Here is a 12,005-nt window from a genome sequence, read left to right as displayed (position 1 = left end):
CCTGGAGTAAGGTGACTGACCCTGATAATTAGCAAGACCATAAAGCCAGAGCCCTGTGGAATTGCCAATATTCTAGACACATTTAGAAGCCAGCAGCAGCAACAGGGCCCTGGGGACTATCTCTACTTGGAAAGTAAGAGTTCTGGCCTTGTATATTGCACCACATTGGAAGCATCCTATTCACCATGGGGCTGTTTGCCTGACATGTTCAGAAGAAGATCGGTGAATTCCTAACAGCTTTACCTGGAAATGCCCACATATAGAAATGACTCTCTAACAAACCCAAGTAGTATCGAACTGTGGAATAGACAAGGGGAATGGGAGGGATTGGCCTAAATTTGGTCCTAGTTTGAATTTCATTTCAGCCAAAAACCAATTACTAAGAGATGAGACTTCTGTTTGTGCCTATAGTTGTGAAAATGCAACATGGCTTAAAAAGTCCTTAGTGGAAAAATTCTAAAAGGCATAAATTGTATTGAAATATATGAAAAATCTTTGTGTGTTTCAGATGAAAGAAGTTCTTAACCTACATAGACTAAGACTCACATGGAGAAACCACTTTGAGGGTTCCTCTGCAAGAACCGGTACCAAGAGCAGAGCACTTCCAGCTCATGACAACAGTGATAGCTGTCATAACATTTTCAGGTTTACAAAGCATTTACATGTGTTATCTCATTTGACCTTCCTAACAACTCTGGGAGATAGGGGCTATCATATTACACGCATTTTACAGATGAGGAAACCAAGGCAAACAGAGGTGGAGTAACTTGCCTGGGATCACACAGCTAGTAAATGAGGAGGTTGGACCCATTGATCTCTCAGGTCCATCCTAGCTCTAAATTCATGAACTTATGACTTCTAAATTTCCAAAGTAAATTCATTTATCTCTAGCCTAAGTCATTTCTTCATGTGCATTCAAAACCTTCATTGTAAAAATAAACTGTGGTGTAAAAACAGTGGCAGAGTTTTTGTTTTGGCCAAAGCACGGATTTTTCTGTGCTCCTGGACAGCCGGATCAGCTGACTGTGGTGACCTGCTGGGAGGAGACCCAGGAAGACCAGGAGGAACAAGAGGTGGCCTGCCTGACCCTCACTTCAGAAACTACCCAACCTCTCTCTGGGTTTCCCAACCCTCCGGGGTCCCTCAAGGCCTAGTTTCCTTTTCTTTACTTTAAAAACAGGTTTATAGCTCACATAGATGGAAATAATTTCTTCCCCCATAAAATGGAAGCTCCTTGAGGACAGGGCTTGTGTCATTTTGGGGTTTGTATCCCAGTGCCTAGCACAGTGCATGGCATGCAGTAGGTATTTAATTACTGTCCCTTCTTCCCTCTTTCTCTTTTTCTTCCCCTCCTATTTACCTGGCCAACACTTAGAACCATTCACATATATTTTTAGCTTTTCATTGTATTTGTTGAATAGGGTTTTGTAACTCATTCATGCAAAGGAGATGAGGGGAACGGTTCATATTTGTCTCACTCTAGACCCTTTTCCAGAGGGCTTCCCGGCAGAAATTTACTAATCCCTTAATCAAAGGCAATTAAGAAACCCTCCAAGATCTTATCTTCTTCTAATGCCTTGCAACTTTCTGGCTTCCTAGAGAGAAGCCCACTTACAATTATCCCTTCCACATTCCGGAGGTTAGGAGCGTAGTAGCCCTGCATTCTGGAAAATCCACATAAAAATTTTTCGGCTCTCCATTCATACCACAGATGATGTCTGAATTGTTTCTTTCTCTTTTATGGGGTGTTTATAGTACCTTATTGTAAGATTTGGGTTGATATTACATAATACTATAGACATATTTTAGGCATTTCTGAGTTTCTAAACTTTTTCTGTGTTGTCTGAAGCCTCCACAAAACTCCTCAAAAATTCCCATTTGATTTTTTAAGCCAAGCCACAATATAGCAAAACTGGGATGGAGAAAGTCAGGATGTGGAAGGGATAACTATTTCATTCATTCAACATTCATCGAGTGCCTACTGCATGTAGAACACGGTGTTCTAGGCACCGGGAGAGGGACCAGGTTTGGGTTAAACACAGCCCTTCCCCTCATTGAGCTTACAGTCCAGTGCAGTATTGGCCAGTCCGATGCGCATGTATTTTCCCAAACTATCTTGAGCCAATTATGTCTTGGGGGAAATGTTGAGAATGATGAAGGGCTCTGCAGGCAGCTTTGATAAATTTGTTATGTGATGCTCTCAGGCCCCTGACTCTTGGGACAGGACCATTGGGGAGCAATAGGCTGGCCATATTGGGGAAATCAAGAAACATACAAGCGCATGACAGCCCTCCCTCACTCAAATGCAAGTCAACTGCAAGTCACGCCATCATTTCCCTGATGTCATTCGTGGTCCTTGTCAAGAATGGAGGACAACACAAAAACAAATACATGATGTGTAAACACATACATGTGAGCATATACACACATGTGCAGAAGCACACACACACACACACACACATACACACACACACACACTTCCCACTTTCCTACCTTCCTAAATTCTTCTTTGCTGATTTTTTCCAGGGGATGCTTGCTGTACTCAAGGAAGGTATCCCGAAAGCCGGTGTCCTGTAGCTGGATCCAGCTCTTGAGACTCTCAATCACTTCTTCGAGAGTCTTGTTTTTTATTGGCTCATTTTTATAGTCGTACTTGCTCCTAAAAACACAGAGGCCCACCCACAAGGTTTACAGAAGCATGTTGGCATACCGACATTGGTGAATGGGGATGCCCTGAGCTGAACTATGTGACACCTTGATGGACCAGGGTCAGCCAGTCAGTGTAAGTCTCTGTCCTCTATAGCTGTCCAATGAGGGGGTGGTCTAGATGCTTTTGGGAAGTGAAGACATCCCCGCGGGTGGTGGAGGTCTTTAGGCAAGACGGTGACTCCCCATTGGGGAGGGTATTAGAGATGATGCCTATTCAGGAATTAGCTGGTCTAGATGGTTGCCAATGTCCTGTAAAAATGTCAGATCAAGCTGTATTTGGGTTTAGTTGGTCCAGGCCCATGTGCACAGGCTAAGAGGCAAGACTCTGGTCTCCAGTTTATCTTGTCTACATCTTCTGTACCAGCTGTTTGCAAGTTGTCTCCCCCATTAGATGTGAGTTCCCTGAAAGCAGGGACTGTCTTCTGCCTTTCTTTGTAATCCTAGGGCTTAGCACAGTGCCTGGCACATAGCAGGTACTTAATAAATGCTTAGCAGCTTGACCCAGGCCCTCCACACCCCATCACTACTCAATCCTGGGAGGTGGAGTGCACAGGGCGCTCGTGGAGGCAGAAAGGCCTGAGTTCAAATCTTGTCTCAAACACTTAGTTGTATGACCGTGGCCAAGTCACTTAACTTCTACCTGCCTCATTTTCCTCACCTGTAAAATGATGATAATCACAGCATCTACCTCCCAGAGTTGTGAGGATCCAATAAGATCACCTACAAAGTGGTTGCCAGGATCCTTACTACAGGACCATCTGGGGGAAAACCAGGCACCTGATTATACAGGATTACAGATTCTCAGAGGCCACCTAGTCCAATACCCTCATTTTTACACAGGAAGAAACTGAGGCCCAGGGAGGTAGGGAGATAGAGTGACTTCTATTCATTGTTAACTTTATAGTCAGACAGCATAGAGCTTGGCTGGGTGTCCCAGCACACCCTGGGGTGAGTAGCAATATAATGATGATGATAATGGCAATAGCATTTCTGTAGCTCTTTCAGGTTTGTAAAGGGCTTTACACAAATTGGCTCATTTGTTCCTCCCAACAACCCCATAGGTGCTGTTATTATCTGCATTTTATAGATGTCTTTTAAAATGTTACACTACTACGTAACTATCGATGATGATGGTGATGATGGTGATGATGTGATTTGTCTGAGGTCACATAGGGAAGGTTTGGAGAGGTTAAGTGACTTGCCCAGGGTCATGCAGCTCCTTGAGAGCCAGAAGCGTTTCATTTTTGTCTTGGGAGCCCATGGAGTGGAATGGAGCAAGTCCCTTTCCCCTCCATCATATGAAAGGCCTGGACCTTCAAGGCTGTCACCATCACTCCTGTCCCTGTCCTCCCTCTGCCCTACAGGAACTTTTAACCTTTCTTTTTCAATCTGATCATCTCCCCCACTTTGCGAGCTCCTGCAACACCACCACCCTAACAGGAATGCCTTCAGATTTTGTCAGTCGCCCATTAAGATAATCCATCGTTACTTATCCCAGAACATCTTCCAAGGGAAGTTACAAAGGAGAAAACCTCACATCTCTTTTACATTTCTTTATGGGTTTATTAAGACCCACAAACAAGCAAGTTAAAATCATTCTTTTTCATTAGCACTCACTGGCATTTTTCAAAATGAAGAAGAGTCAGAATGTTCATCAGTTGGACTTTTTTAATAGATTCCCTAAGTATGTTTTATGCTAAGACTTTAATTTGGCAATCATTTTAATAGCTTGATCACTTGTACTGGAAACGTTAAGTAAACAGTTTAATAGGTGCTTTTCCCAAAGAAGATGAAAGGAGGAAATCTGGGCCACTGGAAAAGGAAAGGGAGATGCAATCCTGCCTTAGAATGATGGATTCTTGGCTGGAATTGGGAGGGACCTTAAGTATGATAACTTGGCGCCGAGCCCAACGTGGACGTAGGAAACCCTCACCCAGCCTATGCCAGAGAACCCAGATTGGGAATCAGAAGACCTGGTTCAATTCTTGCCTCTTCTATTTACTATGTGTGACCTTGAACCCATCTCCCCTTCTGTAAAATGGAAGATTTTGAATAGATGGATTCAAAAGTCCTTTCCAACTCTCTGAAATATGGCAGAATAATGTCCAATGGCTAGATGGTAAAAGCAAAATTAGAAGGATCTAGACTCTAATCAATCAATTAACAATAAGCATTTATTAAGCACCTACTATGGGCCAGGCATTGTGCTGAGTGTCAGAGATAAAAGACAGAAATGAAACACCCCTGCCCTCAAGGAGGTTATGTTGGATGGAGGTCCAAGCACTCTACCAAGTGCTGGGAATATAGAACAAAAAAGATAAAAAGTCCCTGCCCTGAAGGAATTTCCACTCTCTTGGGCCAGCTTTCCAAGCTCCATGTTGGAACTTCATGGTACCTCCTCAGCTCTCAGAAGGTTTTCTTTTCTTTTTCTTTAAGCTGAGATTTTGTTTTTTAACATTCATCTTCTTATTTTGAGTACCAAATTGTCTCCTTCCCTTCAGTCCCACCCCTACCCATTGAGAAGGCAAGCAACTTTGCTTAGTTTTTCTCAGGTTTTCCATAAATGGAATAACTCAATTACCCCCAAAAGATCTGTAATATATGTACCATTAGTCTTCTTTAACCCATAACAGCCTAGTTGAACAAATGAGTAAGTTTTTACCCCCAATCAAAGCTTGTCTCTATACCTCTCAGAAAAATCGTCTCTTCGACAAATTCCATTTACTGACTGGAAACTCTGGACGGTGACTGGAGAGTCATGGCTCAGGCTGGTGATTCCAATACTGGCCAAAAGTTTCTTGTAAAGGATTCCTCCTGAAGTTGCATCCTGGAATTTATCACAGAGTCTGAATAAAAGAAGGAAACCATTAGAACTCTGAGGAGTGAAAGAAAAGCCTCATTCTGAATCTTTGGCTTCTGTAAATATTCTAGAAAGAGCTGGGTAGCCCAAGTGGCCTCAGGGCAGACTTCCCTTTGGACTGCAGAGGTAGCCAAGTGCTTCCAAATTCACTCAACCAGTGCTTTCCCCATCAGAAATATTTTAACAGTCATGTTAAATATATATATAATATATATATATATATTTTCACAGATGGAACTGACACGACACAGCAATAAACATACATTAAACTCCAGCTATGTACAGGACCCTATGCTGAGGGAGATATCAAATTCTGATAAGACCGCAGTCCCTGCCCTCCCAGAGCTCACTGACTACCAAAGTGATGACACCTCATAGAGAACTTATAACACTGTCTGAGGATGAATGTGAAGAGGTGTGAGGCAAAGAGCTATGTGAGGTCTGCAGGGGAAGAGTGTTTGCTGGTGGCGGCTCTTCCTAGAGGAGGTTGGACTTTAACGAACAGGAACTCAACAGCCAAGTAGGGTGAGAGACGTCATTCCAAGCATTGAGAATGGACTGAGCAAAGACACAGTGATGTCTTCTCTAAACTGAGAAGAATGCTTCCGCTACCTCCTGTGGAGGGTTTAGGAGGAAAGCCCTTTGTAATCATGTATGATTGTGATGATATGCACCAGAGTCCTGGGCCTAGAGTCAGAAAGAATTGAGTTCAAATTCTGCCTCGGATAGCGACTAGCTGTGTGACCCTGGCAAGTCACTTAGCCTGTCCGTTCCTTCTATAAAATGGTTATAACAGGAACACCCAGCTCGTAGGGCTGTGAAGATTAAGTGAGGTCACGCCTGTAACACTTAGCACAGTGCTAGGCACACAGAGCACACTTAAGCGTTTCCTTGTTCCATATGTGTCTAAGTACAGATAATATGTACGCATCTACAGAACGTGGCTATGTACACACATGTGTATATGGGATTTATGTGGGAATTGGTGGGGTGTGGCAGAAAGAAAGAGCGTGGATTTGGAATCAAGAGGACCCTGGCTCTGCCCCTTCTTCAGGCTGCCCTGCCCCCAGTCTAGGGGGAGCTTACCTAAAGTCTGCTCATCTCTCAGCACTAAGCACAAGGTTCTGAACTCCAAGGAGACTAGTGTCATGAGCTCCTTTTGGCCCGAAGGGAAGCAGGGCTCTATCCCTCAGAAGGCTGTGGGTGAGTCTGTAGCAGGAGCAGCCTCTGACATGGGAGCTTTAGATACACTTGATCCAGAGGATCACAAAATGAGAGGGCTGACCAATTATTTTGGCCATTGTCAACCCCTGCTTGAGGCAATTCAGTCAGTGACACACACTGGCACAGCTTCCACTTATACCAGCTCCCCTTTCTTAGCTGGTTGAGATTAGCAAAATACTTTCTCAATGTGAGCTCCCATTATTGGGAGCCACGCTAGTGTGCCCCTGGCCTTAATTCATTACCTAGAGCAGGAGTCGGTAACTCTGGCCCAAGGTCCAAAGCCAGCCTCTGCCTGTTGGCTAAGAACAGCCTAGCCCTAGAGAATCATTCAGAGTTGACCAAATAAATGGTGGCCAGTTGGCTTGGTATTGGTTCTAAGCAGAGGGACTCGGGGGGAAGTCCTGGCGATGAAATGCAGGCATCTTACTTTGTCAGATGCTCATCAGACAGAAAGCGGCAGACCGTCTGTAAGATTTTCTTTAAGTTATTTCTGCTGATGAGTCCCGTGTCTCCGATGTCATAGGTCTTCAACGAGGCATGGAAATCTTGCATGTTTTTGGAGATGGCATCATGGAGAACTTCTTCCAACTAACACAAACATCAGGAACAGTTTTATTTCATCATCCTTTTATAGGATAAATGAGGTAATGTCCACTGGGTGAACGTGAAGCTAGAGAAGGGACTGTAGCATGATGGGAACAAAACTGGGTTTTGAGTTTGAAATTGGGGCTCAAGTTCTGAGTCTGACACGTGCCAAACATGTAGCCCCCCACAAGTCCCATCTCCTCTCTGGGCACATTTTCCCCTCTGTAAAATGGGGATAATGTTAACATTTGCCTGGCCTGCGTCACAGGGTGCTGATGAGGCACATGCTTGCACAAGCTTGCGAGTGATGGCAATGCCTCCTTGTAGCCACCCAGCATCTCTAACAGCCATCCCAGCAGACACAAGCTTTGGCAGATGCTAGCAAGGTGAGAAAGCCCTGAGTACAAAGTGGGATGGACCAACTGTGTGCCTGTCTGTTACCAGGCATGGAGAAAGCTCCTCACCAGTGTTAGCCACTTGGGGATGGTGGCTCTGGGTGGCCAGCAACTAACTTTCAAAGGCTACCTGCAAGAGGCATGGAGTAAGGGCACTTACTGCTGAAATCTACTGAGCTAGCCTCTAGTATAAGTTTCATAGTTTTGCTGGTCTTATTATTAACAAGAAAAGGAATGTACTTACTGAGTCCCAAGCTAGAAATTGAGGTGTCTTTTCATCTTTGAGTCCATTCAGTCTTTTTTTTCTAAACTAATGGAAGGAGAGAGGGGGCAGCGTATTGGCAAATTAAATTGATTATGTAATTTAAAAAACAAATTTCATGGGATTCTTTTATGCTTTTTCCCAATCTCCACACACCAGCCCCTGCACCTGCCCATTGCCCAAACTGTGCCAAGTCTAGAATGCTCTCCTTCCCACCATCACTTTTCCAATCCTTAGCCCCCCTCGAGCCTTCATGTTGGTACAAGCCTATACTCAAAGCCTTTCTTAATTCATTCTGTTGTTAGGGTTGCCTCTCCCTTCTCAGTTTATGCCACATCTACTTCTCTGTTTAGATAAGCTCATCACACACACACACACACACACACACACACACACACATCCCAGAATGGAGACTCCTGGTGAGGCCAGAGACTCAAATTTTTTTCATGACCTGCTATGGGTTTTTTTTTCCTTTGTGTGTCTGTTACCTAGCCCCATATGGGGTACACAGTAGTTTAATAAATAGATGTTTACTGAATGGGATATATTCAGGATATATATGGTTGCCTATAGCAGCTATTCAATAAAGATGTTTTGCTATGACATCATCTCTTCCAAGATGTCCAGCAATGAACTGTCACATCCATTAATGTCTTCCAACCACTTCTGGGGATGAAGCGTGCTCTGTCTCACAGCTCTAGTTAACTTTGGGTCTCAAGACAGTCACAACCAAGACTGGGTTGTCCCCAATCTCTCACCCTTTACAAAGCAAAATATTTGATGAGATGAGTCATATTGAAGCGGGATTGCCTAAGGTGGTGTGTCTAGATCACACACACCCCTCCAAAAAAGCCACATACAGAGTTTCTAAATGAACTTTGGGCCCAACAAAATGGCCTCTTGTAAACCATGAAGTGTGTTCTGGGTGCTCCAGCAGACTATTATTGGAAAACGGAACAGTGGCAGGGCCTCAGCTGAGGAACCCAGCCATGGCAGCTTCTTGGATGGAAAGCAGATGCAGACCAGCTTTCCGCAAGCCTGCTAGAGCCTCCATAAGGCCATCCAAACCTATGGCCCCAAAAGACTATCAGAGAACACCACCCAGCCAAGATTCAAAGCATTTATGAAGCCCCTGCACTAAGAGGTGGAGATACAAAGAAAGGTAAAAACAGGTCCTGCCTTTGAGCGCCTCACAGTCTAATAGGGTATGCCACACAAGCAACTATGTACAAACAAGATCAGAGCAGGAGAAATCGGGGTACTCTCAGAGGGAAGGGCTTCTTGCAGAAGCCAAGACTTTTAGCTGGCCTACAAAACCCTAACGATGTTGGCCATACTCACACACTGGCTGGAAAAATCCCTATCTAGAAAGCTGGCAGGGCAGGATGGGGAGAGACCTGAGTTTGCATCATCCCAGCCATGCGACCCTGGGCAAGTCCCTCAACCATCCTGCACCTCTATTTCCTCAACTACAAGGTAGAAACAATAATCCTTACACCTCTAGGAAGGTTGTGAGGAAAGTACTTTGTGAACCTGGAATCGCTGGAAGTGCTGGCTGACCCACCTGGTGAGGACTCCCAGCAAGAAGCCAGCTGGCATCCCATGGGGTGTCCACAGTGACAGTGCATTCACAGTGACCTATGGCATCCCCTTCCACAAGCTCCCCATTCCCTCAGGCCTGACCCTGCCTCTCTGCAGCGCCCACCCTCCGCTCCCCTTCGCCCCCCCTTCCCGCGGGCCAATTCTATGCTAAAGCCTTGGTCAGCGAACCTGTCCAGGGTAAATCCCAAGCCAACAAACATTTATTCAGCACCTTCTGTGTACAAGTCGCTGTGCCAAGTGCTGGGGATACAGCAGCAAAAATAAGACAGTCTCTGCCCTCGAGGAGCTTCTACTCCACTCGGGACATGTAGCGCACAGAAGAGTAAATAAGGACATGGGGGAGCGGAAAGGGAAGGCATTAACCGCATGTCCTCTGGTCCATCCATCTGCGTCGGGCCTGGTGCTAGCGCCTTCCCCATTCCAGTAGCCCCTGCCCAGCGCTGATCCCGGTCCTCCTGGTGCCTCTCTACCCAGAGCACTTAGACGCCCCACGATCCTCTGCTAGGAGAGAGTCCACACGCGCTTGTACGTGCACACGCGCGCGCACACACACACACACACACACACACACACACACACGCCCTTTCAAGAAGAAGTTGAAGGGGCATTGAGGTGGAAGCCGAGGATGAAGCTCCACTCTGTCCCTCTTCCCTCGAGACTCCCGGGAGCCCGGGGAGATTCAGGGAGCTTCAGTGGGCCGGAGAGGGACGCCAGGAATGCTACAGGCCGTTTCACTGGCCTTTCTCTCCACGTTGGGGGGCTCCCCGGCCACCGCACACTCACCACGGAGCTCTCCTCTTCCAGCAGGTTCAAGAAGGTGCCGTAGTTGACATAGCCCGAGGCTGCCGGGTCCAGGATCTGCATGAGCTCCTTGTACTCGGCGTCGCTGACTTTCCAGAGGACACAGTTCAGGATGTGCCGCAGTTCTTTTCCCGTCATCTTCTCGTCCTGTTTCTGGCTCCGGCACAAGGGTGCAGAGGAGAAAAGCGACAGAAGCAGAGACCAGCAGGAAAGGTCGCAGCTGTGATTTGGCAGGCCCATGCCCGCGGGAAGGAGATGCTGGGGACCCAGCCCCCCACCCCAGCCTTGTGGGGCCTTTCTCACCTCTGTGAAACGGGTATGATAATGCATGTAAGGCAAACTGTAAGAAGTTCAGCTGGAAAATATGGTTCTAAGTAAACGTGTAATACATTTGGGGAAAGAGGAGGCAGAAAGATCCAGGCTGGGCAAGGGACTGGAAGAGATGTCAGAGGAGGGGCATGGGGACTGGACTTCATTGGTGTGGAGAAGACTGAGTGAGGGAACCAGGAAAGAGGAACCTCAGAGGTCACTGAGCTGGTGCACTGCAGAGCGCCTGGAGTCAGACCTGAGTTCAAATCCAGCCTCAGACACTGACTAGCTGTGTGGGAAAGTCATTTCACCCCCGTCTGCCTCAGGCTCTTCCTCCGTAAAATGAGAGAATTGTACTAGCTGGCCTCAGAAGTCCCTAACAGTCCTCAGTCCACCCAGCTGCCATGAGCTGCTCCTCCCCACCCCCTCCCGCCCTCACCCACAGGTACCCCCATCCACGTTTACTAACGCTGAAATTCCCTTATCAAACGGTAATGTGTTAACTTTCCCTATTCCCAGTGCTGGCTGAACTGGTCTTCATCTTCGAAGCGGCCTTCCATCCCTCCTCCTCTCAGCACCATCTCCCCTACCTACCCTGACTCCACGGTCCTCTCAACCCTTAGCCCCCTCCCCTCTATCCTCGAACCCTTGACCCTTGTCTTCTCCCCAAGTATACCTTGTCAACCCCCAGCCTCCATCACTGCCCACCACCTGACAACTTGGCTCCTTTCCATGTCCAGGACTGAGGAGGAGGAAATCACAAAACCAAGCTCTCCCTTCCTCCCTTGTGGCTCTTACTCCACCATCCCCCTTCCTCCAAGACTCAAATAGCTCCTCCCCCTTTAAATCCTCTTATACATTTCTCTGTGTACCTGTGGTACCTTCCACAGTGAATGTAAGGCCCTTGAGGGCAGGGATTGTTTTGCTTAGGTCCTTGTATTGCTGGCACTTAGCAAGGTGTCTTGAACATAGATATTTCTTAATGTTTACTTTAATACAAAGTGTTTTGCAACCAAAAATGCCCTATAAATGTCAGCTATTCATTATGGTTAATATATTCTTCTCCTTAATCAAAGGGCCTAATTTATTTTAAAAGAGCAACTTAATTGCCCAGAAAGGTGTGTTCCATTCCACATGTCCTTCTAAGGCCTACCTAAGTAAATTTACTCTACACATTAAACCTAACAAAGCCACCTGCCATCATGGCATCATGAAACACCCATCTTTGCTCTCAAAAGATGTAGTTACTAACCTCCTA

General features: G+C 46.2%; 1 protein-coding gene across 1 annotated transcript in view; it reads right to left on the bottom strand.

Moving 5' to 3' along the window:
* The window catches only part of EFCAB6 (EF-hand calcium binding domain 6), a gene marked incomplete at its 3' end in the record, with an annotated part of 228,542 nt that overhangs the window by 111,171 nt on the left and 105,366 nt on the right, over positions 1-12,005 (bottom strand). Inside the window, exons 11-15 of the mRNA XM_036760831.1 lie at positions 10,421-10,591; positions 8,018-8,083; positions 7,221-7,381; positions 5,397-5,555; positions 2,494-2,659 (exon numbers count right to left, since the gene is read on the bottom strand). Of these exons, the coding sequence (XP_036616726.1) occupies positions 2,494-2,659; positions 5,397-5,555; positions 7,221-7,381; positions 8,018-8,083; positions 10,421-10,591 (723 nt within the window). The remainder of the gene's footprint in view (positions 1-2,493; positions 2,660-5,396; positions 5,556-7,220; positions 7,382-8,017; positions 8,084-10,420; positions 10,592-12,005) is intronic.

Source organism: Trichosurus vulpecula, chromosome 5, assembly GCF_011100635.1.
Source record: "Trichosurus vulpecula isolate mTriVul1 chromosome 5, mTriVul1.pri, whole genome shotgun sequence".
Lineage (NCBI taxonomy): Eukaryota > Metazoa > Chordata > Mammalia > Diprotodontia > Phalangeridae > Trichosurus > Trichosurus vulpecula.
The sequence above is the reverse complement of the archived record's forward strand: the minus strand, read 5'-3'. Positions and strand labels throughout refer to the sequence as shown.